Source organism: Caloenas nicobarica, chromosome 2 (assembly GCF_036013445.1).
Source record: "Caloenas nicobarica isolate bCalNic1 chromosome 2, bCalNic1.hap1, whole genome shotgun sequence".
NCBI classification, from domain to species: domain Eukaryota; kingdom Metazoa; phylum Chordata; class Aves; order Columbiformes; family Columbidae; genus Caloenas; species Caloenas nicobarica.
In genome coordinates this window covers 96,538,976-96,565,107 of record NC_088246.1, presented here as the reverse complement: position 1 = coordinate 96,565,107, position 26,132 = coordinate 96,538,976, and the positions used below count along the sequence as shown (strand labels likewise).

The 26,132-nt window shown below is 40.7% G+C and overlaps 1 protein-coding gene across 4 annotated transcripts in view; it reads left to right on the top strand.

Annotated features, from left to right (window-relative positions):
- Positions 1 to 471: 471 nt before the first annotated feature.
- The window catches only part of PTPN3 (protein tyrosine phosphatase non-receptor type 3), a 150,863-nt gene continuing 125,202 nt past the window's right edge, over positions 472 to 26,132 (top strand). For 2 of the 4 annotated variants that reach the window (XR_010605752.1, XM_065628028.1), the window contains exon 1: positions 472 to 552. Coding sequence is in view for 2 of the 4 variants with exons in the window: in XM_065628028.1 (XP_065484100.1) it covers positions 525 to 552 (28 nt within the window). In the remaining 2 variants the exon portion in view is untranslated. Of the gene's footprint in view, positions 553 to 16,827; positions 16,958 to 26,132 lie in introns of those variants that run through there. The other 2 variants (XM_065628029.1, XM_065628030.1) reach the window with 2 other exon arrangements.

Sequence of the window (26,132 nt, the reverse complement as noted above, 5' to 3'; positions counted from 1 at the left end):
ATTTCAGTGTCAACACACCAGAAACCACAGGAGCATAAGCAACAACAAACTCTCAGGTCAGTTTACCAGGGCTGTTGCAGCTGGGAGTTCCACTGTTTTCTTTACAGCTAATGTCACATAGGTTAAAAAAAAAAACTCAACAAAAACAAAAACAAAAAGCCACCCAAATCAAAACCCCTTCATTTCCAGAAGTCGTAAATGATTATTACTGTGCTGTAACCTAGTGTAAACAGGTTCCTGGCCCGTGACTAAGGCTGGTAGGCTGTCCTGCAATGCAAACAGCAGCGTGGATGTCTTCCAAAGGCGTTGGACACAAGAAGGGCTGTGCTCAGCTTGGAGTCCCAGGCATCCAGTTTCCAGCTTCTTGTTTGACTGAGAGCTTCAAGACCGGGGCATTTCTACAGGAAATGGAAAGCCTGAGAGCTGCGAATTTGCAGCTTTATGAAAGCTCCTTTGTTCCAAGAGGACCCGGGGACACCCTGGTCCGTTTCCACCTGAAGGGCACACCTACAGCAAACGAAGGGATGCGTTTCTCAGGAGGTGCAAGTCTTTGTAAGTACCAGCCAGTGTGAACCGAGAAGCACGGGCAGGATCGGCACTTTGCTGTAGCAATGGTCGGGTTTTGGTCCTTTTCCCTTCCGCCCCCCCGGCACCGCTGCCCCGCGGAGGGCGCAGCCGCGGGAGCCGGACCGGGCTGCGGCCGCCAGAGGGAGCGCAGGCCCTGCGGAAAAGCAGGGGAGCACGGTTTCCTCCAGCAGAACGGGGGGGAAAAACAGCCTTAAAAACTGATCATCGTCGAACAGGAAATAAGTGTCCTATTCTAGCAAAACCAAGCTACAAGTGGATTGGTTTTTTTCGGGTTAAAAGCTAATTTTATTTTTATTTCGTGATCTCATGCCTTTTTTTTAACAGAAAAAAAGCCCTAAACAAACGAACAGCAAACAACAAACAAAATGCAGCAGCATTTCCATAACCTTATGGACTCTCAGAAGTGCTAGAGCTCTGAAAGATTTTTGTTGTTGCTTGTTTTCTCCTTTTTTCCCTCTAGGTCTTTTTGAGAATGATCATTTCATTTGTGACTTTCCTATGCGCTTTTGGTAACTTCAGGCCATTTTTACAGGCTTGGCTCTTGTCATCTGACTGATGTCAGATCTCTGACTTGTGAAGATTTTCTTTGCTGTGGATATGCAGAGTATTTGGTGTCACAGACGTACATTCCTTTAAAGGCAGTTTTCATGTGAAGGGTTTATGCGAATTACACTTCCTGACAGTTTGTCACAAGAGCTGCTCCTGACTCATCCATGAGTTACCCACCTGCAACAAAGCACTCTGCTGTCCCAACCAGCACATTCACACACCAAGTTACTCTGAAATATCTACCTACTGTTGTTCACACCCTCTCTTCAGTTCAAGTGCTGACTTTACTCAACAGGTATTTCTTTTTGCATCCAAAATGAGATTGTACTGTTCTTTATTTCTGCTAGGGTGAGAAAGTGAGCAAGGCTGAGCAGGAGCCTTATCCTGCTCTTGTTAGTCATCAAGCACTCTAAATTACTTGTAAATACGGGGTTAAAAGCCTTGTAATGCAGGCAGAAAGGGAAGTAACATCTTTTATGTTTAGAAAGATACTACACACCTTGCTGGTATAAGCTATAGCCATGAGATTCCACGACCAAGCACAGCACACTTTGACTTAATTTATTAGTTTATCTAGTAAAATCTTACTTCTCTCTCCAAGTGATGCCTTCTTGAACTTTACACTTCAGAATCCAATAGAAACCTATAATCTTTGCAGCTGCCTTGTACAGGCATTCGACTCGATGTCCCTGTTAAGTAATGACTATGAGAGCTCCTCTGTCTCCTCTGCACCTCTGTGCCTCAACTATCCAGATCATTAGTTTTTAGCATAGACATTTACTATAAGTACTAGTTGTCAATTAAAATAAAAGTCCATGATTACATCATGTGAAAGGTATTTTTGGCTTCCAAGGAAGCAGCATATTGACTCATCAGTATGGTCTGCTGGCCAAGTATAGCTTTATTTCTTACCCTTTAGTTAAATTACTGAAAAGGCAAGTAGCCAACAGAAAGACAGGGAAAATATGGACTGACACAAACCTAGAAAGACAAGGTTGGCAGAAATCCACAGTATTTTTGGCTGTAAATGACTAGTGGCTTTCCTGGCTCAAACTCCTTCAACAACATTCAGGACACCTCAAGATTTGTTTCTTGATTTTTTTTTTCTTAAATCTTCATGTACTTCTGATGCCATCATAGGAAATGCTGTGCTACAGTTTCACATGCTTCCTAATTTTCTTCTTTTTTTTTTTTTTTTAATTGCCACGATTTTCCGGTAATTTTCATACCTTAAAGCATTTTCCATCCTTCTTCCAGGAGGCAGTTTTCTAAAGGACAGGCTTTTCTGAAGGGTTATCACCTCATCAGATTAATTGCTAGACTTTTTCTTTAGCCATTTGACTGAATATAAGTCAAACTATGGGACTGCACCCAACCTGCCACCAAGTGAATTAACAAGAAAATAAAGTGATGCTTGTAGATCATGACCCAATACAATTCTGCCATTATGCATAGAAACTGTGTCTTGAATTTTAAACAATCTTAGCTCCTATTAAACCTTACATTTATATTGGAACTATAAAACAAAATCACAACAGCCTCTCTATGGCAAAGGAGAAGAGCTGATGGAAAGAATGGTTTATGCTTGGGAGCAGGGAACTTGTCCTTTAGAGCCTTATTCCTTAGATTAGACTTTCAATACGGATCACTTTAGTAGGTGCTAAAAATTAGGACAAATTACTTTCATATAGTTTTACTTCAATTTCTTTGTATTACTGAGAGGTCTTCAAACTAGGGCAGAGTCAGATAAAATATCTCTCTCCTCTGAGATGGCTAAAAATAGCACTTTAAGGGATTTGTTTCTGAACCTAAGTCCCAGCCACCAGAAAAATCATTCTTTAAATATGATTTATTTTCTCATTCTCAGCTAAATGTATGATCATATTTAAAGTGTTTTCTCCTCTTCCATACACTCCAAACAAACATGCAGCAGTTTCAGAATGGAAAATTTTATTTGGATGATCATACCATCTTATATTAACTATAAGGTCAATTCCTTTCAGCAAAAAAGCCCCAGAATTAAGTCTGGAATGCCACCCATCTATGGGTCTGACTGTCTTACTTCCTTTCAAGCTATTTCTTCTGTAATGGTATCCTTCTGCAAAGGATAAAATAAATCAAAAACACAGTTTGTGGGCAGGTATGGTCTTCCACCTGCATTTTGAAGTGGGCTATTAAATCACAAAATCTCAGTCTTCGATGTAAAAGGAGATTTTTGCCATTACCAGAAAACAGTAACACATGCTGTTGGCTTTTTTAACAAAGTGGATGATAGAATCACAAAACAGCAAGGCCTGGTTTCCCAGGCAGTCAGCATCATAGAAATTTTGCTCTGATTCAGCTCGATCAGGTAATTTGAATTCATCCTCAATTTATTTTGTCGCATTAATCCTTTTCAAGTTGTCCTCGGATGTGACTCACAGCCAATGCTTTCCAGTGCTCAGAGCCCTGATGTCACTTTCTAAGCTCATATTCTCATATTGTCCCCTGAAATCCAGTCTGGAGGAGTGGCTTTAAGGTATTGAAAGAACATGTCCCACGGTAAACATATATACAACTGGGTTGACAGTGATTTTTGTTTCCTGCGTGTCATTTCTCCTCCTATGATGTGTAGAGTTACTGTGCAGTTTTTTCTACTGAAAAAGATGTAAGATACCAAATGTTCTTTTCACTGGAGATGTAAGCATTAAGGGACAAAGGTGATGGACCCTTAACGTGTTTGTTAAACTAGCCCTTCAGCTTACAAGTGCTTAGGAACATGCTTTAACTTTATGCACATGAACAGTCCCCTTCAGCTTCCATGAGACTCTTTATGGGCACAGAACAAAGCACACAAGCACCTGCAGTTTAGAGTCCCTAAGTCCATACTGTGCTGGTTTAATATGCATTTCAATACAAAGATATTAGTTTTGTCACCAGGGGACTTCTTGTTCCCTCCCTCTATTCAAATTGAAATAAATAACAAGATTTAAAAGAGACTAAAATGGTTATTGATTTTTGGTATATACCAAGGTCTGCCTGTCTGAAAAAATTCATGAGAATTGATCTTCATGTCATACTACATTTTACATCCTTGGCAGAATATTATTTTCAGCAGTAAAGTATTGCATTGATACAAGTTCTCTTTGGCACACAGAACAGCAAAAAGATATTTCTAAGGGTTCTACTTTTATATGAAAATGGCGTAAGATTTGCTCCAATGTAAAATAAATTACTGCTGTCAATTTTTTCAAATAATTCTTTAAAAAACTTTACCAAGCTCCCCATAATCAGCCCATACAGTTATAATATTTTACTTAAGACATTTCCTAGGTCTTTACTATAAAAGGTAACTAAATAGTTCTGAACATTTACATGTTTTTGATGTGAATATCTGTGCTACTACCATTAATATTTTGGTGTTTGATATTGAGGGCATCAACCAAACTTTTCAATCAAGTTTGGCCTTGCAAAGATAGTGGCAGTCTACAATTAATATCCCACAAAACAGTTCACATTCTAAATACTCCTATTCTAGCATGGACCACAAATCCTATTTAATTCTACACTAAGCTATGAACAGTATGAAAGCAGGTTATTTGAAAATGCACAGATTTAAAAATACTAAACTTTTCATGAATATATATCTAAATGTGTAACACACACATCTTCCATTGTGGCAATTGCCTCAGTGTGTGGAAGAGACAATAAGAAATTTAACTGCGGGGGATCCCTGGATAGACCAATGAAACCGCTAAAAGGCATGCCCAGCTTACAAACGGAAGGATGCATCACTCTCTCTGCCGCAAATCTCCAAAGACCCACGGACACACGTGACTTGCTGGAAATGCCGACTTGTTAGGACTCATCACATAAATAAGCACAGGGAGATTGCAAGCTCTTCATCATTTGCTTCAGGCCTGCTATCTCTCTGCCATTTCTCCGAGCTGCACTGCCAGAATTTCACAATAGATGGGAGAAGATATTTTTATGGATGTATGGTCTGTAACCCTACTGCTGGACGTCTGCACTGTTGCCAGGGTTGAATTTATCGAACATGCTAACTCAAAGAAACTCTGTGCATGTTACAGTTCTTTTGATATTGACAGGAACAAATTAGCCAGACCTGCACACTCTCATGTATAATACTGTTCTATTTCTGGACTACTTTTATGTATGAATCTCCTATATTTACATATATGTTTTCAGTGTGAGGTTCTATGCACATCAGATGATCCAAATAGCAACAAAGGACAAGTTAAATTCAGATACAGTTAAAATATTCTCTCTTAATTACTCCTTATATTACTCATTACTATTACTCATCATAACCAATGTAAATGGTGGTGTATTAACAAGCTACTGAAGAGTTTATAAACAGATTGTGCTAAACTAGGGATTGAATTGCAGCCTAAACTCTGAGCTCTATTGCTTTGACAGGATGAGCCCAGGCAATGGTGCGCAGCAGTCACCCACACCGAGAGGCAAGCCCTGTGCGCTCATCCCATGTTCACTCCGAAGAATAAGCCAATTTGTTTGAACTATAGACATGAGAAAGGCTGGCTGGGCTGGGTTCTTAATAGCTTTTAAATACCAGATACTTTTTGTGGTTTCATATCAGAAAATGATGCCAAATTTTTACAGGGAAAGAAGGCTGCTCTCTATTTTATTTATTTTGAGAAATAAATCATTGTTTAAATTTGTCTCTATGAACTTTTGCAGAACAGTGGCAATGAAGTTGCTTCCTCTTATGTCTTTAGGAGTATGCATATGTGGTGCAGGAGAGGGAAAATGAGAAAAAGAAGAAACAGGTTACCATTCCTTATCATTATTTTGAAGTTTCCTTTCACTTTTTCAGATGTACAAAGAAAATGTCTTGAAGCAGTGAGACACTCTTTTGCATATAAGCTCTCAAAAGCTCCTTGTAGCAATGTGTGGTCCCAAAAACCCAGAAACATTTTATCAGGCTATCTGAATTACTTCCTTCATGGAAATTGTGGCTGAAATTAGAAATGACCTTCAGAGACAGCACTGCAAATGATAGTAAGAACATTTGCAATATAGTCTCTGGGTTTATGTTTCCAAAGGACCTTGTAAAATTCTTCACTTCCTCGCCTGTGCTGTTTTGGTGGCCGGCAGAGCAGGGGTCATTTTGTTTGTTTTACCCCTCTCATCACTTTGCTTTGCCAGACGTGTGTCTGTAAGACATATCACAGTTCTTTAAAAACAAATTGTATCATGTAGTAAAAAAAATACTTTAAAAGCATTGTGTCAAAGGCTATTTCTGTTCCCAGCTGTTAAAATTGTAGCACGTCTTTGCTATTTTCTTTGCCTTTAGAAAGCTGCTGATCTTATATTAGCAAGCGAGCCTAACTTTACAATTGGAACAACTGATGAAATACAGTGAAATCAATAGTGATGATGTTAAAATAAAAATTGTGTAGAAAAATAAATGTTACTATTTATGAAGCAGGAAAGGTCACAGGCTACAGAAAATAATGAGCACATTTATCCGAACCGCTGTATCACAGTCAAACCGAAAGCCCTCTGATCAGTGAGTCATCCCTTTGCAAAGGTTTCTCTCTTACATCACTTATAATGGAAACTACTTGTGTAGCCTCTGCCTTTGCTGTCAGTGTACGAATCACTGAGGCATGACTGCAGGACCCCATGATATAGCCCTTGTTCCCCTTTAATTCAAGTGGAGACTTGTTTGATGATAAAACTATTGCAGCAGGGAACTATATTTAAAACACGGTGACTCATTCATCTTATGGCTTTCTGTGCAGTCATTAGTGGGTCATATAACTATATATAATTCATTCACGTTCCCATTATAGTTCCTACTTATAATTGTAGTTATTTTGTTCCAATTAATTCTCTTAATAGAACAGCAGTCTCCAACCCACTGTAAGCAACTCCCCCCTTTATTTTGTTGTCCATTCTTTGACAGTTTTTTGACAGCATATAGGCTGAAATTTCCAGATAGTAGCATAGGGTGTTACAGCAGTGTTTGGTGTTAACTACTTGGAGTTATTTACTCATAAAGAAACATCTGGCGGAGAAGCATCAGGAAGGGTACAGTTCTTCTGTAGTGAAACAACTGAATTTTTATTTGCATAAAGGCCAAATAGACTACTCTTATCATCTTAATTTGTTTCTTTCCATACTTTAAATAGTCCTTCAGCAACCAGAAGATTTCAAAAATCCTTTTGCTTTGCCATTTCCATCCAGGGAAGAAGTTACTATCTTATTTTTTCTTTTTTTTTTTCTTTTCCCTTTTGAATAGATATGAAAACTTAAGATATGTTTCAATAACAAAAAAATCAGCTTATACAGAATCTTATCATGCCAAAACATCTTTATGTACAAGCATCAGCAATGAGATCAGCTCTGCTTTGAAAACAGTTTTTGTTACCTATCAGGTTTTACAGAGACAGTAATGTTACCAGCGGAAGTGTTGGTGGTTACGTCATATTTGTAATTCTAGAATATGTGAGTGGAAGGCAGGAAAGGAAGAACATGTGATGGTGTTATACACTTGTTTATTTATAAAAATGGTAGTTAACCAGAAGTACCAAACTGTCCATATCGGCAAGCTAGCTCCACATAGGATCCACATGCACCTGGGCATCGACAGCTGCAGTTCCCTGTGGAACTAGATGCCTGGTAGCATCCCAAATCCTGGATTTGTTCCTGCATTTCCTAATGAAAGTGGCAAAACATCTATATGTGATCCTTAAAAAATGAGTTTGCACTTCCCCACCATCCTGAGTATTTCAGAGTTGTTAGATGCTACTCTTATCGTGTTTAGTCTAGAAATTCTGGCCTTGATCCTTTACTAGGAAAGTGGGAAATAATGATTTTACTTCTTTCTCTAACTAAAGCAATTCAGAAAGGTTTCTTAGGCATCTGGTCACTCTGGGGAATGTGTCTTGCTCTGCTTGGAATAATCAGGAACGAGAGCACTTGACTGCAGTGCCAGGACCTGGATAACAAAACCCATTCCTCCTTACTGCAGAAAGGAATGAGTCAATCTAAGGATCTAAAGTACAGACCTAAGAGTACAAAATAGCAGTAAGGTTCTTGCATCCCTTGGCCCACTCTGTAGAGGAGAGCAATAGAAACATTCAGAGCAGACTAAAACCAACCAAGCCTTTATTACGCACAAATAAAAGAAATAGCCAGTGAAAAATAACATCAAGAACATGCCCATTCCAAACTATTTACTACAAGAAATTTCAAAGGCTGTTATCCCTTCCTCCTCTTTCCTCTCCTTGCCCTCCTACTACCTCTCCTGACCCAATAGACTTCAGTATCCACAAACATTTACTCAGCACACAGCCAGGGCAGCCTAGGCCAATCTAAGGCCAGGCCGTGACAAAACCATCTTTTCCTTCTCTCTGGACATGTTTTCTTATTTTTTGTATTGCAAGGACACCAGGGTCACCACAAACCCCATCATGTGGTGATTCAGGAAGAGGAAAACTAATGACACATGCTGTCTGGTACTACCCCAAATTCTAACTTTTGAGAAATCATGTTGAATTTGAGAAATGGTTTTGCAACAAAGAGGAAAAAATCAGGAGGTTGTGTTTCTTCTTAAAACTGGCCTATATTTCAAATGGTTCAATAACCCCCCAAAAGATACCTTCGTGACAGGGAATATGTAACATTGCAATATTACATGGGAGCCTGTAATCGAGAACTTTACTAGGAGGGCAGAATTATGAACCCGTGAGTGATTTTAACACTGATATTTCCTAGTTTGGGGTTGCATGGCTATGCAGGCTGCATGCTGTCTTTTAATTCTTCTCTGTGTGTAATCCACAGAATGATGACAGCCTTTTCAGAGCTTCAGACCATTTCTCATGGGAGTCAGGATAAGTATGAAAAGCATGAAAGGCCAGATACAACATGGGTGTTTAGAAAGCCTCCAGCGGGACTTGGAGTAAATTTAAAACTCCTGCATTATAACCCTTAGTGTTTACAAGACAGCACATCAGAGACTTTAAGGGCACCCGATTTTAGCCTATGTCCCTTGAGTTGCACTCCTGCAGAAACTCATATTTGCACCAACAGGGCTGTGAAACCACAGCTCAGGTAATACTTGGTCCCTATTAGAATCCAGAAATAAGGGAGACAAATTTCTCTTGTGTTCAAGAGCACACTTCCAGGAAATAGATCCCGAGTGAAGGGAGATGCCTCTCTGGAGCACCTGAGGCAGAGATGTGAGACTTAACAGGTATCTGTGTAGGGAGCACTTCCCATCACTAACACCAGCATCTTTCCTGCTGAAGATGTCGACCAAGACCTTCCGATCCAGTGTGTTGGCAGTTTCCCCACACAACATGAGCTGGAAAACTTTTCCCACATACTCTGTTGAAGCAGCCCAAGAGCTGCATATAGGTGTCCTGATTTTACTCCAGAACTAGGCATCTGGAAGTTCAAGGCTACAACATCCGGTATTTTAGTCCTTTGACACATGCTGCTTCTTGTGCATGTTACAACCAATAGAGCCAGACATATACAAGTTTGGAGGGCTCACAGGAAGAAAACCACTCTGGCTGCTTTAAATCCTAAATACCTGGAGCACAAGACCTCAGAGTAATTGAAAGTCTATAGCTAAATTTAGAACTACTTCTCCTCCCTCCAAAACACGGCCTCATTAGTATTTTCACTGTATAGATTTTTAAAACATCAGTCTGGAAATCAATTAGTCTAGTCAAGCTGCTGCCTTCCAATCCCCAGACTCCAGACCTAATTCTTTATGTCGTCTCCCCTTAGGTACACTATAACCCCGTGTGCTACTGGACTGAATTGTGCTGAATGCAAAAATGCTGAGGCATTTGTGCATTTCATTAACAACCTCTCAAAAGAAGTATAGTTAAGGTTTTATTTTTTGCATTAATTGTGACCTTCAGAAAGAAGTTGCTCTATTACGGATCTCCTGAAACGCATGGTTTCCTTGTCAGAGGGTGGGGAGTGGGTAGGAAGAGGGACCTGATTTTTTTTTCCATTTTTGAGAGCATTAAGGAACATTGCTGTATGATAACACAGGCAAAAAGGAAGGCTATTTGTTCCATTTATGTAGAACACCATATAATGCAGAAGCACTAATGTCACTAATTGGCCTGTATGCCATCTGTTGGTGCTTTTGGTTTTCTTGATGGTCACAGCAGTACTACCAGCAATGCAGCAAGAACAGTTACCCAGTTAAACAGTCTGGGCAGAAATGGTTCACAGAAAACCAGTAGGTTTAGAGTTGTTTTGCTTTTGTTTTTTTTTTTTTTAAGAAAGTCTGATTGCAATAGGTGTGCATGTAGCAACAAGTTAGGAGACTGATTCAAACCCTCTTAAATAGAATGATTCAATAGAAAATCAAGCAGCAGCAAGACAAGGTGATGTGATGGTAACCAGGTTAGTTTGGCATACATTGCAATGTAAATCAGAACAGTAAAGTAAGCTTTGTATTTTTGTTTTCCTCTAGGGGACATATGAAGTCTCATCATTAAGGTTTGTTGGTTATCTGTTAAATTCAGAGCAATATTTCTCAAGGAATCAGGAAAGTGATGTGTTAAGTTTAGAGATTTTTCTTCCAGCTTGTTTATATACATGTGAATCAGGAAACCAAAAAAGAGAAGGCACTTATTCAATACAGGAGGCTAATGATAATGTATTACTGCATACAATACTCTCAGTTCACTTTGAGTATCACACTTTTGAAAAGAGTGTAAATGACACTATTTACTTATTTTAGCCTGCAGTGGTGCCTATTCTAAAGCTCGTATGCTTGCCCCTCTCTTTAAAGCGGAGCTTGTACTTCACTTTAAAGCTGACACAACCAGTACAAAATTAAAATGGACAGCCTGATCAACAACATTCCCCACCCACATCATGCAAATAAATCAACCAGAATGACAAGAAAAGTGCCCAACACTCCCTGAAGGCTCAATTCCATATCTTTCGAGCTTCAATTAAAGCAGCTTTCTTCAATGTTCCATCTCAAATTCAAATGACACAGAACTTAAAATGGGCTCCTGTTATACTTTAGGGAGTGGTAATTTTGAAAGAAACAAAATATGTTTTACGGAAAATTAGCATAGTGTCATGTTGTTTCTCTTGTGCAGCTTTATTAAGTATATATACTGGGTTCATTTAAATAAGATCCATTTAAATATGCTTTTCATGGTTAATTGCTAAATGTAAAACATTTGCAAATTTTAGATGAAGCAAAAATTATTTGACACTCCTTTCCTATGAATCATATTTTTTTTAGATTCAAAAAGATATGTCCTGAAGTAGGGAAATAGTGTTATAGGTGAATGCAAAGAAAATAAGTGAGTTACAACAAAAGGTCTCCCTCTCTCATAATTTAAAATCATTATGTAATGCTGATAAGAGGAAATCATTGACTAGCCGTAAGGGGGAGTAAAGGAAGACCAAGCCAAAAAGATAATTTGAGATATATGCTTGTCAGCAACAGAAAGGCCAATATCCATGTGAATATGGATTAACTATATGACTGATCAGATAACCAAAGTAGAGATAAAAATAATTACTTAATTTTCTATACCCGTACACACAGAGTAATTTCCCAGCAATACATTTAATCAAAAAAGTTCTGCTTAAGTTTAAATGGTTGAGTTGATTGTACTTTCACTGTTTCCCTTAGAAATATGTTTTAACAGTCTGATACATTTTCACTGCTTAGGACTAACTGCAACCTTGTAGGTATACCCCCAGTGTCAATTTTTTTCTGTACCCTCCCACTCTGTTTAACCAATGTTTCATGATGCATATTTCACGAACCAGCACATAGCATGACATGCTTCATACATGCCTGCGAGTAAATGTAGGCACTTTTGACAATCTCAGCTGAAGTGTGGGAGGAGGATAAGATACATGAGCACTGTGCAAGCACATAAATCACTTTAGCCAGACAAGGCACTGCCGAACTGCTGAGCAACATTCACTGCCCGTGTGGGTACTCCCAGTCCGTGTTCACTTAAATCAGCATTTTGTGATAGTGCGAACATACCTCAAGTCACGTAGGGTTTTGTTGGAAAGTTCACTGTTGGTTTATGTTTTTAAAAGACAGAGACTTCAAAATATATCTCATAAACTTGAGATAAGGACAGTTGTTAGAACTTCTGTGCCTCTGGAAGTAGAGTGAAGCTCATTTTGTGCATGTGTATTCGGATCAATATGGCAGAGTCACCACAATGTCTACAGCTCGGGTTGCCAAACATTTTCCTTATGAAGATTCAGTTTCAGTTACAACTGCGCCAGAACTTATTTGGATTGAAGTTTCCCATCATGAGCTTCTGCCTCAGGCTGAACTGAGTTTAAGCATAATTTAGCCTTTTCAAGAACAAGAGCTAGGGTAAAGAATTACTAACTAAAAACAAACACACAAAACCCCTCTTTGTATCTATCTATTGAGAAGCTTTAGCATGTCCATGATTCTGACAGCAAGGAGTCTTTTGCTGACCTGAAGGAAATCCTCTTAAATTTGACTGATTAACTTCTGAAAATCTCTGTGTGTGCATATACATATATATATACACATATATTTACTCAGTAGAGGCTTGCTGGGCTTGACAACACGCTTTCTCTGTCCACAGGCCATACAGACTACAGACATGGGTTGATAGAGGCCCCAGGAAGTCTTCACTCCTTTCTAATAAGGGATCGGTTCCTAGATACGGGATATTTACTTAAGCTGCACTTAAAGCATGCAGTGAAAGTGTTTCTGCCATTTGCCTTGGTAGCTTCATTTATATCTAGAAAGGCTTGTTCTAACATGTAATTGTAATCTTCAGTTTGAATTAAGCTGTTTGCATTTCATGCCAGCCACAGGGGACATTGTACATGACAGAAGACAATTGTCTTGTGCCCATCCTTACTTCCTCAACACTTAGTCTGTCCAAATCTTTAACTTTTCACAATTAAACTTGTTTGCTAAATCAGTTATTCATACTTCTTTCCCCTAGGTTGTCCAAAACTGGACACTAAGTACAACAGAATCACTTTATATCTCTCCTAAAACATGCTCTGTGCTTTACCTCCCTCTAAGTCACAGCTGAGCAGCGATCAGGACTTTTTCTTGCTATTTTTTCCCTGGCTACTAACACTAGGAAAAGAAAGCCAGTCTAAGCTGTGAAATCAGGCTCTGGTTTCGTGAACTCGCTAAGGAGTAGCATAAGCTGGCTATGCCGCTCAAATAAGCATCCTTCTCCCTCAACTTTTTACAGTGCTACACTCTTCCTCATATCACTACAAGTTAACCTAATTGGAGAACTTATCTATATTAATAGTAACACTACCCACAATTTGTTTCCTTATCTAGTTTGAATCAGTACCTGATCCCTGGCTAAGCAGCTGCACAAATTGCGATCTACTGCCATGGCACTTCTGGGTGATACTGAGGGAGTCACTCCAGCAGGACTTCTTCCCTCAGAAACTGAGCGCTTTCCTTGTCTGAGTAAACGGAACAGAGGTTCAGATTGTGTTTTTTGTTTTTGTTTTGGCGTTTTGTTTGTTTGGTTGGTTTTTTTGTTTGTTGTTGGTTTTGTTTTGGTTTGTTTGTTTGTTTATTTGCTTTTGTTTTGTTTTGGTTTTTTAAAATTATTTAAAGAAGTGCTCGGAGATGGGACTACACATGCGCAGGAAGTGAGAGTTGAAAAACTGTGTCATAGAATCATTTTGGTTGGAAGAGACCCATAAGATCATCGAGTCCAACCATAACCTAACTCTAGCACTAAACCATGTCCCTAAGAGCCTCATCTATGTGTCTTTTAAACGCCTCCAGGGATGGTGACTCCACCACTTCCCTGGACAGCCTGTGTCCTAGATGCCTTCAGCTGGATACTCAACAGGATGAGAGTAGCCATCCAGTTTAGAGGTGTCAACATGTGCAGTGAAGGCAGCTGTTAAGATGTGCAGTGAATAGGAGACAATCCTGCAAACGCTAGTGAACTACTGTGCTTATGTAATTACAGAAAATAATGCTGCCTCTGCCACAAAAGGTGAAATTAACAGACTCGCAGGTAGTGAATTCCTATCTATGTAATTCGGCACATTTCTAACAAATAGGTGATGAGTAGGAACATTAATATACGGAAGTGTTTTTGAAGCATAGCCATTTTATTATTAGCTGATATCACATTTGGTGGGAGAGATCATCTGTTGGTAGGAGAAATTCACCAGTGCTCCTATGGTATCCTGTGTGTGGCCATCATAGCTACTATATTCCTCCTTGTCTTCCCTGCTTTTAATCAGTACAGCATTCTCTGCCTTTCCATACGACCAAAGAATTCATGGAAGTGCTTTCCAGGAACAGAATTTTGGAGCTGTAAGTAATTGTGTGTAATAGAAAACGGTTGCTTGTTCCCATTAAATACGCAACTCCCAGTCAACAGAGTGGGGGATACCCTTCTTCACTGGTATGACTGACAGTACTTGATACAAGTAATAGTTTTAACATACAGGAAGACAGGGATTACTGCTTTCCTTCAAGGTCCATTAGTATAATTTCTGATGTTGTAATAAAAGAGTTATCTAGCTGCACAGCTTTGGTTCTATTGGAAACATAGGAATTGTATAACTAAATCAAATGCCTAATACACCCATTTAATCTTTGCAAGTCAGCAGCTGGGCCCTTGGCCATGTGTTAACTTCATGTACCTGCTATGTAGCACATTTTACTGCATTCCCTCTAAAGGAAGGGATGATGACTATTGCTTACAAAGTACTTCGGCTGTTTGACAAATGCAGAGTGTAAGTTTAAAGGAAGTTTAACTTCCATGGCACACGAAGTGTTAAAGGTGTCTAATCCTCACTCATTAAGAAGGAGAGGTTCTGGTGGAAACACACTGACCTAATGGGCTGATCCAGGATGCCAGTGCTTTTCTACAAACTATATCATTCCAGAGTTAAATATTCTAACACTTCCAGAGGAATGTTTACAGTTAACAAATGAACTTATTCCTACTTTAAGTCTCAGAACCAGGTAACTAGAATGAAGCCTGTTGACTTGGAATATTTCATTAGGATTTAAATGTGTGGAAGATTAAGCCTATGCACCTTCTATAAATGAAGAGGGATTAGATTATTAGATGACTTCCTCAGTCAAGTGTTTTGGATAGATCACACTTCAGGGTAGGTATTAATGAACATGTTCATGAGTGTGAGACAGAACTGTCCAGTGGAACCTGCAGGAAATTTGAAAGACCCTGTCAATGAGCCATGCTGAGCAGCGGTGTGCATTGTCCCTGGTGGGAAAACGTGTGATATAGTTATGCTCCTCTCAGTACTCAACTTTAGATATCTGGAATTGCCACCTTCAAATTACTTGACCCAAACTAGCCAGCAAACTGTTGGACCAAGGAATGGCTGAGTATATGAGCAGAACAGAGCAAGCAGACTGCAAGACCCAAGTTGCATTTTGGAAAGCCACATTTCCACTGCAGGCGTATTTATTCTATGCAGCACAGAGGTCCTTAAATTAAGTTTGGAAAGGGTAATTTTGGGATTTGAAACAGTATAGGCATGTCAAAGAACAGACTGATATGCTTTTCCCTGGTGCGTCTCTGGTTTTCTCTGGATCTCTGTCTCCTGCATGAAGCTTACAGCACAGCAGATAATTTTCTCCCTGCTCCCATCCCTGCCGTTTGTGTTAACAGAGATGTCCGAGGATAGAGTCCAAAACAGATCAGGAGAATAACGTCTGGATTTCACACATTTTTGGAGAACTTTTGTGCATGTTTTAATGTGGACTGTTCCATCCATCTCATTTACAGTTGCATCGGCACAACTGTGCCACAAGGGCAGGAAAAAGCATCTGGAAATTTCTTTAACAGGCTTTGCCACTGGAGAAAACACACCACCAGATTGCTTGGTATTCTGCTTCAGTTAATTAGCTCTGCGGAAAGACTCAGTTAATTAGCACGGGTATTGAGTTGCTGTGACACAGTTACACCACTCCCAAGACCCGAGCTAATCCCTCCGCACAGTGCTCTGTACGAAGCAGGGAAGCGAGGGGAAAGCAGGAGGCACGGCACATCCCCCCGAGGCCTTTTGGGGACCCCAGCCCCCGGCCAGACCTGTCCACCCCTTTTCAGGAGAAGCGAGGGGTGGGGGGGGTTCGTTATAAACCGCTTTCTTTGATGATCCTTCGCACATCTCTGAATTTGCCTCAAGCGGCTGAGGCGGGGCTCGCCAACCTCGTGCTGCAGCTCCGTACGCAGCCGGGAGGCACAGCCGGGAGGCACAGCCACAGCCCGCACGCAGCTCCGGGAGCAGCCCCAGCCCTCCCGCTGGGGCAGGGACCGGGGACCGAGCGGCACCGCCATGGCCGCCGCCCGGGCAGCCCCGCCGTGCGGGGACAGGTGCCCGCGCGGCAGAACGCGCATGCGCGCCCGCCGCCGGGCTGCCGGGGGGTGCGGGAACAGCCCCCCCCACCCGGGGTGACTCCGCTCCCATTCACACCCCCCGTGCCCCGCCTCTCCCGTTCCCCTTTCCGGAAGCGGCGGAAAGGACCGAAGGAATCCGAGTGGAGCCGAAGCGGGGAGTTGAGGTCGGTGTGTGTGTCGGGGGGGGGGCCGGTCCCGGCCTGTCGCTCCGCTAGGGGGCGGGGGCGGACGGGCGGGCGCGCTCCTCGCAGCCCCGCCCCGCCCGCCCAGCCCAGGCTCGGGAGCCGGAGCCGGCGGTGGCGGGGTCGGTTCCGTGGTCTCGCGCTCCGCACCTGCTCGCCTCGGTCTGCACCGGGGGGGGGCGGCCGCAACGGCCGTAACGGCCTTCCGCGCCCCCTGGGGCAGCGGGGCGGCGGCGGCGGCAGGTACCGGGCGGGGCGGCGGGAGCGGCGCGGGGCGCGGAAGCCGGGCTTGTGGGGAAAGTTGGCGCCGCCGGGGCCGCCCCCGCGCCTCCCTCCTCCTCCAGCCGGCGGAGTGCCCGGGCGGGCAGCTGGCCCCGCGGGAGAGCGGGGGCGAGGGCTGCTCCCGGCGGCTGGCGGCGCTGGAGCGGGGGCGAGGGGGGAAGCGAGCGGGAAGGTGAGCGGCGGTGCCGGGCTGGCTGTCAGCCTGTAGCCCGCCGTGCCGCGCCGTGCCGCGCAGTGCCGGCGGGGAACGGGCGGCTCGGGGCGCCCCAGAGCGCGGCGCCGCCCCGCGGGGTCCCTCCGTTTTCTGCTCCGCTCCGCGCCCTGTGTGTGCAGCGGGGTGCGAGGGCGCTGCGGCTGGGCAGGTGGGCACCGCCGGGTCTCCGGCAGGAGGACGGAGGAAGGTCCCGTCCCGTCCCCGGTCGCTCCTGAGCTTGACTTTGTTGACTCGCCTCATATGGCTGGTTTGGCTCCTTCCCTCATCCGACCTTTTCTTCCCCCAAATCTTTGGCGGAGCACCTCCCCTAAGGTGTGGTGGTTTTTTGTGGGTTTTTTTTTTTTGGTTTTTTTTTTTTGATCCCGTCCGGGTGCCTTAGGTGGGTTTAGGAGGGGAGCGCCGCCGGCCCTGCCTGTGCCCCTGCCCACCCGCCCGGACGGACAGACAGACAGACAGACGGCTGCTCGGCACGGGTCTGCCAAGGCATCAGAACTCAGCCCTGGGAGAAGTGTTATAGTTTGTGGAGCTACCCCACCCCAAAGGCTACCGGGTCTCCACAATAGTTACTTACAGCTTTTTGGCTACAGACTGATAGTATAGAGATACAATAGTCTCCAATATATAGTGTATCCATATCTATAATATATCTAACACGTATATAAATATATGTGAAGTGTCAAAATAAGTTCTCTTATTGGTGTCGTGAAACAGGCGCAACATCTTTTGATATAAAATTCCCATTAATCTTGCAGCATTTCTCATTTCCTCTGTTTACTGAGATAATCTCAAATAATTAGTCAGCGTCTCCTTCTGTTGCTCCTCTCTTTCAAAGATACAGGGGGTTTTTTTGTTTTATTTTCCCTGCTAGGATGGTTGCTTCCCTGGTGGCTGTACAGCTTGTCATACAAATTGCTCCTGCTTTAATACTGATCTGATAGAAATCAGAACAAATTAGTGCTTTGATAGTATTAAATACTGGTACTGCTACTTTGATCATCCCGAACATCTTTTTGGTAGAAATATATATTATTGAAGTACTAATTTTGCACAGTATTGCATAGAAAATTGTTTATAAAAAGTGAATTTAGATGTGTAGAATACTTAACTTTGGAGGAGAGTTACACTTTCACTTCTTTAATTTATCTGAAACTAATATGTAGAAGAAAGAAATTGTCCCTATCACCTGGGCAGTTTTGATTGTGAAGGAAACCATTAACAAACAGGACTGTGGGGAAGAAAAGTCAACTTCATTACCATATCTGGAAAAACTTGCTAATGAAATACAAATATTAAATTTTTATGATGCTGACATTCTCAGGCACAGTCTTATGGCAAAAATATCTTGATAGGTTGGTGACAAATGTTTAATCTATCTTTGATTTTGAGTTCATAAGAAAAATGCAATATTCCACATATTTCTAAGTACACTTAACAAAACAGGTCACCTGAAGAACCAACTTGTGTTGATAAAGTTGATTTTGTTCATTAAAAACCCTTATACTGCTGGCAGTAGATTCCTGGAAAAACTCTTAAGCCTTCTCATCTCTGCGATTTAGTAAGTGTTTCTTATGTGTCTGTGATCACCTTTTTTGCATATTCTAAGACTGGGAGAGCTAGTTCATGATTTCAGGACAGATATTTTGGGTAATATCGCAGTGACATGTGGTACTGTAACAATACTTAAATTTTTACCCCTACACCTCCAAAATACTTCTAATACAAACTAAGACTGTAATAAGACTATAGTTAAGTGAACTTTGTAATTTAATATCATAACCAGAAAGCTTCATAATTGCCTTTTAATTTACCAATTCATACTATTGGTGTAATACATAATGCAGAAGACGATAATGAAAAAGCTAGCATGGCAGTAACATCACCTTCTTGCATATGTTTGCGACTCATCACGTGATAAATCTTTATCATCCACTTCTGTGATCTAAAATAGCAACTCATTTCTAAAGATCTTGAGTGGGGTTTTTTAACAGTCAGTATTATAATAGAGACAGTTGTCCATACAGTTGTCTATATAGTTGTCTCAGAGAAGACCTTATTTCTCTCTACAACTAGCCGAAAGAAGGTTGTAGCATGGAGGGTGTTGGTCTCTTCTTCCAGGTAACAATGATAGGATGAGTGAATAGCCTCAAGTTATGCAAGGGGAGGTTCAGGTAGGATATTAGAAAAAACTTCTTCACTGGAAGGGATTGTCAAGCATTGGAACAGGCTGCCTAGGGAGGTGTTTAAAACACGTGTAGATGTGACGCTGAGGGACGTGGTTTAGCGGTGGACTTGGCAGCGTAAGGTTTATGGTTGGACTCAATCATCTTAAGGGTCTTTTCCAACCTAAGTAATTCTATGATTCTATAAATTTTTAAGCTATGACCTGCTTTTTGTATTGATGGGTAAATAATAGCTTTACATGGACATGAAAAGAGTAACTTTACATAGTCATGACAGTAAAACTGGTGCATACGGAAGCCATTAATGTTAAATTCTCCAAGGTGGACTAAGTGCAAGTACAGTGAGCAGTTCTTCTATTTTGTCAATTTGTGTGTTCATAAATAACACTTGCCATGCTGGCATCTATACATATGGCTATTTGTTCATTACAAATTGAGCAGTTAAAAGTAAACTGAAGCTTAATGGTGCTGACGACCATTGTTACCAACCATATTATTTTAATTATGGTAACTGTGCATTCTAAGGTTTGTAGAAGCCTAATGGTGTGGGTTTTTTTGAATGCAAAACGATTCCATAAGCTTTGTAAACATGAAGTTGAGAGCTGTTTGCTGTCAGAGGCAAGAACATGTGGTCATCTACTGAAAAGTTTGCACCGAAGTGGAAAAGTGAGAACAAAATTTTTGAGTTGTTCCCAGGACTACAGCTTTGAATATATTAAGCAAAAATTGTTTGTTTTAATTTCTCCTTGTATTAGTTGGTGTTAGTTTATACCATTGGTTTCTCTTCTGGCTGCCTTGGTATAGCAGTGCAATGTATATTCTGTTCTGCAGTGTTAAGTGCATGAGGTCAGTCAACAACAAGGGGGATTTGGCACAATATTGATGAGCACTAGTGCATCCAGCTTGCAGGTGCCTGGCTTATGGCGAGAATCTCCCTGATGGGAACATCAGGTACCTTTGGCTAGAACATGGGATGGCTCTCTCCTTAGTAGGAAGCTACCCAAATCAATCAACCAACAGGTAATTCTAAACTGGAGTTGTATCTTAAGCCTACAGGAAAGGCAGAGTTTAGTCAACTTAGTCCAGGCTATGTGGAAATGTATCAGCCAGAAGCACTCTGCCTGCAGTTTTGTTTTGGAGCTGGATGCTTTTTGTGAGTTATATTGTTTTCTTGTTATCAAGGCCTAAAAATCAGAAGGTGTGTACAGTCTTAGCTCATGACAAGTGCGAATTAATGGGAGGTAATCTGTTCTTCTGTCGGGCTGTTTACTGAGGGGAAAGAGCAGGCGCAGAGGCAGTTGGAGTGGAGTAACAGATGTGCTGCAAGTTCCATCCTGACTTATCTTGAGATAATTTATTCTAATCTCCCCATAGCCTAAGATACCATTGCCTTCATATCAGCATGTACTGAACCTTACCGTGAGTTCTTATTTCTATTATTAGCATTGTAATATGAAGCTTAGTCACGTGTCCTGTATAGGACATTGTATTCCTTTTCTTTCTTCCTTTCATATCCTTGCACAGAAAATAATTCATGAAATGTTAGGAGATCGGATAGTATGGAAAACATTATCCAATAACTTGCTTTATAAAGCTTTTCTTGTCTTAATTTTCACATTACTCCTGTTGGTGAACCACATTCAAAATCTTGAAGAGCCTTCTCCTAAAGGAAAATGCTGATGGTTCCTTACGTAATTCTGTCACTTGAGCTATGCTGAAATCACCATGATGCTGAAGTCTGGTCATGCCTGTCTTCTAGATTTTATGTTCTAGGTTTCTAAACACTGCAAATAGGTAATGGCAACAAAAGGTTCTGATCTGCCGGGCCAGGAAGACTCAAGAGAAACTTCAAAACATCATAGGTGCTCTAAGCCTTGCTGTACTGTGGTTCATCTAATGATTCCTGTGTGCTCTTGGCTTGCAACTTTGAGAATTCTACTCAAAATCTGGGCTCTGGGCATGCATTCAGAATACAGATTCTCCATCTGGCCCTCCTCAATAAGACGTGAGGTATTTTTTAATCAGGTTCCAGAAAGAAGTTGAAAAATATACGTGCAGAAAAAATGGTGAAAAATCTGAGAGTTTCCCTGGCTTTGGCTGACACACTTCTGCAGTTCAAGGGCCTTCTCCTCAGGTGGCCTTGTTGTTTCATATTGGCATGTCTTTGTCCAATAATAACACCTCTCCTTTTATTAAACACAGTTCCTCTGTCCAAGTATCCCCACTGCTGATGTAGTAGGAGAGTGTATCACTGCATGAGGGATGCGGTGGATCTCTACAGGCTGTAGGCCCTTAGTCTGAAGCCAGAACATTATCCTAGTTGCCTCCATTTGAAATGAAGATCATTAGGATTGGGCTAATCTGGTTGTTTCTGTGACTAGATTCCCTTTGTTAAACTTCTGCAGATCACTCTTCAATATGAGGATTAAAGAGTAGTAGAGAAGCAATGCAGTTTTACAGACGAAACAGAAATCACAAGAAACAGTGAAGCTTGCACATGGTACAGCCAGCCATACATTAATCTGCCATGTTGGCTGTGGTTTCATCAGCTCCCTCTCTGGGCAAGTCTAGGTTTCATACAAGCACTTATGGCAATGTACATTGAGGATAGTGTGTCCCAAGCTTTAAAGTATGACTGAAAGCCCTGCTGAGGAAACTATGTTTTTTGGAATCTGAAATTCAGGAGACCTCTTCAAGCTAAGTGATCATAATCTCTTTCCTAGCAGAAGGAATTCGGGGCTTTTTGAAAGGTGTCGCTTTCCAAAAGCAAAACACATACTTTTCCTTGCGTCACAGAATAGAAATACAGCCAAAGTGGTTTGTTGCATGCTTTTGTCTATTGACCAATTCAGTATGTTTCAAGAGGTAGTGTAGTAACCCTTGTCACAGCCACCTACTTTCTATCATCTTTATCAACAGCCAGCTTTTATCTTCCTAATTTGACCTAGTTGTCTGTGCACTCCAAAGCTGGTTAGAAAATTATTCTTAATCAATACTCTGCAGTGTTAAGGTAGTAATTTACCAGTCATAGGGATCTCTTGTTTTATTTTTTTAGAACTTCCACACTAAGATTTAGTGATGTTGCTCATAGAAATTAATGAAAAATGAGAAAAACAGCCAGTCGCTAGTTCAAACCTGTACATGTATGTTATCATAGTGGGTGGTAAAGTTTTACAAGGGGTTCAAGAGGTGTTTCATAATTCCAGGTGAAAACAAAATCAATATATTTTTAAGTTCTCTGAAAGAAAAAGAAAACTGGATGTACAGAAAATGACTCTAGCTCTACTTTGCTCTTCTGTTGTAGTGTAGTATGAAACTAATTATGTACTCTTCCTTTAAGTTCACATAACCTTTCAAACAAGCTAAAAGGTTTCATTTCTGAAATGGTAAGGTGGACAATACTGAAGTGTGCTTCATTTTATTTTTTACTTTCTGAGAGAGAAGAAATAGTAACATTTGTGTGAAATCATACAGTGCTTCAACCTTTGTAGCTGGCAAATGCAGTTCCAGTGGTTTGGTAGCAGCTTTAATTTTAGTGGTTCTGGCAGATGCCAGTAGTACTAACCAAGGCTGGATGCCTTGATATGTTTTAAATATTAATATCAAGTAAAACGTAACATGCACGAAGTGAAGCTTCCTTTAAATTTTTTTGTATATCAAGAAACAAAAAGCTCTTTTTCTTTTTGAGTCATTTATTATTTACACTATTTGTTTTTTAACCTAAACAAGACTTTAAAAATAGCATTGGAAAAAGAGCAGTTGCAAGCAACTGATATCAACAGTGTTTCAGTACTAAGTAAAATGCTGTTTTGTTTGCACTTCATAGTACCAAAGTAGTTGCCATTTGACATCTTGTTCATTGATTTCCCACTGTGCTCTCCCTCCACCCCCAGACAGATTCTGATCTCGTGTGTGTAGTGTTATGGAAAGCAGACGGTTCATAACACCAAACTGTGATGAGTAACCATGGCTATTTCCTTAGCAAGTTATGTGATATAGTTACGCTCTGTGGAATGACACATTTTATGAATCAAAGCTGGGAGCCTGAGCTGTGACTTGTATACGCGTGGGTTTTTATAATGTACTGTTGTTCTTGTGTTGTTTTGCCTGCAGTTGTGTGAATATGGATCCTGTTGTTCAACATGGGGCATCTCCCAGGGACTGGCCCCAGTATGCAGAGGTCTGACTCTGCTCTTTCACTGAGTTTTGGTGGTTTCTTTTAAAGCTTAATACTTTTATCCCAAGCATTGAATTTATGTGCAGTTGGCTTCTATTTCTACATCTATATCAGTGTAAAATGCTTTTAGTAATTCTGGCAATTTTCTGCCTTTTTTTTTTTTTCTCATTGTATTCTTATGTAGATGGGAAAGGACCACACTTATTGAACTTGATGGTATAGGTAGAGGCACAACTTTTGGTTCTCGGCAAACTTGGACATGTACCTGAAGTTAAGCATATGCAAGGATTTTTTGAGTGCTGTGATTGCTTCAGTGCTAGTGGTTTGTCTGGAAGAGAGTAACTTATTTAATATGTTATTTAGAACATTAGCAACACATTCAAGATCTCTGGTCTGTAGATAAAGCAGGTTGTACTTTGGTCAAGTTGAAGATCAGCTAGCATGTGCTAAAGTACACCTGGCCCTATCTTCATGTTGTTATTTCAGAATGTGTTACTCTATGTTTACTATAGGACAGAAGACTGTCTTTGAGCAACCTAGCACGAGTTGTCCTGATTGGTGTTCAGTGGTTGTTACAAGATGGGACTGTTTCTAGTTTTTGCATGTACTTCTAGTGGTATGTGTGTGTGTGTGTATATATATGTACATATATATGTATATATATGTACACATCAGTAGAGATTTATTAAAGCACCTTGGAAACTAATTTAAAAAAATTGGCTAACATCCTGGCCTACAATGTGGATTAACTCCATAGTTATGGTATAGTTTGAATTTGTATCGTGTCCCTGGCTGCTTCTTTTTGGATCCAGTATATCAATGGATTTTGTTAATTATCAGAATGCTTTAAGGAGATAAAGTTCTTGAACTCTGATAGTTCACTTTCACACAGCACTCTCTAGACTACTCTTGTTTGATTAAGATTTTTTACCCTTGCATAATTCAATTTTAAGTCTTGATTCTCTCAATTCATTTATCAATCGATGTAATTTTACTGGAACTGTCCTTCTGTTAACTTGAATGATATGTGGAGCCTGGTTGCAATTTCAGTCTCTCTTCTGCCCATTGTCACCTCCAACGATGGCTTTCTCAGATGCCTGGTAAAAATGGTGTCACAGATTTCACTTGATGGAAACTCAGTGATGAACTTTAGTTTGGGTAGATCATAAACCACTCTCAAAATCATCTTGTATGGTATTTTATTCAGGATTTGTTTGAAAAGAGCTCATGTCTTTTGGGAATATTTTTACAGTAAGGTCCTATTTTATTAAAGATCATAAACCTTTTTCCCCTTCAGAATATGTTTCTGTAAATACAATTTGTTTTTTCTTGACATCTAAAAAATTGTTAAGAATTTAGTCATGTGTGAGTTTGCATAGCTAGTTAAGAACTAAAACTGTCCATGTATTTAATAAAATAATTTTAAAAATATTAGAACAATGCAGCGTAGGCTGGTCATTGAGGTATGCAGCATTTTATGGCTGTTCGTTGCTGTATTGAAAGCCAGTGATATAATTGCAAATATTTTTTACAATATATAATGGTGGGGAACATGGGGAGGGGATCAATGCTTTCCATTTTACTTCAGAAGTAGAAGCAATTTGAGGTGTCACTGAGAAAACTCAGATTTGTAAATATTGGACAAGTTGTCATCTGTGAAAATATTCGTGATACTGTACTCCATGTATATTAACAGTAGCTTTTAATAAGACTGCACACGAGTGTGGTGGCTGTTTTTTTTTTTTTTTTTTTTACTTTTATATATTTGCAGCCATAGTGGAGCTTTTCTTATTAAAAACCAAGAAAACCTTCAGCAACTGATACTTCTTGCTTACAGATTTGTTTGACTTTAGCAACACAGTTGTTCTTTGAAGCAGCTGCCAGAAAATTTCATAAGCTGAGGGAAAGTCTGTGGGACCGCGCCAGTCAGGGCACACCACTGATGTGGCGAGCAACCAAAAATCCCCGACAGATTTCAGAAGTCTCCAGCAATAGTCTTGTAGTAAAGCAGCTGTCTTAATTGTAGCTTTCTGTTCATTAAATTCAATGGAATTTAAGTTTATTCTCTGGCTTTGGTTATATATGTTTCCTATTCACATTGAAAATGCACACCTGGAGAGAAAGATATCCATCTGAAGGAAGCTGGTGGTTTGGCACCTGGGAGCTGATAAGGCTCCAGTATTAAGGGGAACACAGTGTTTTCTTGGTAACTAGGCAGTGATTCACTGTTTAATAATGAGAAAGGCTGTGTTTTCTTTTGTCTTATGCCTTTTCTGAGCAGATATGACTTTATTATTTTTCAGATAAATATTTAAACTTTTCATTCTATCCTGATATGTGGTACCTTTGACCAAAGATACCAAATAACTGATGGAGCATGTGAGCGTGCTGTTACTATTCAATTAAGAAACACTTAACTGACTAAGAACATTCTGCTTCTAGCCAGTGCCCTGTGAATATCAGGTAATGTCTCTCTTGAATGAATAGGGAGCACTATACTTGAGTTGTGGCTGAATGTGCAGGCTTGCAACATCACATTTCTTCAAAGTGTGAAACTAACACCTA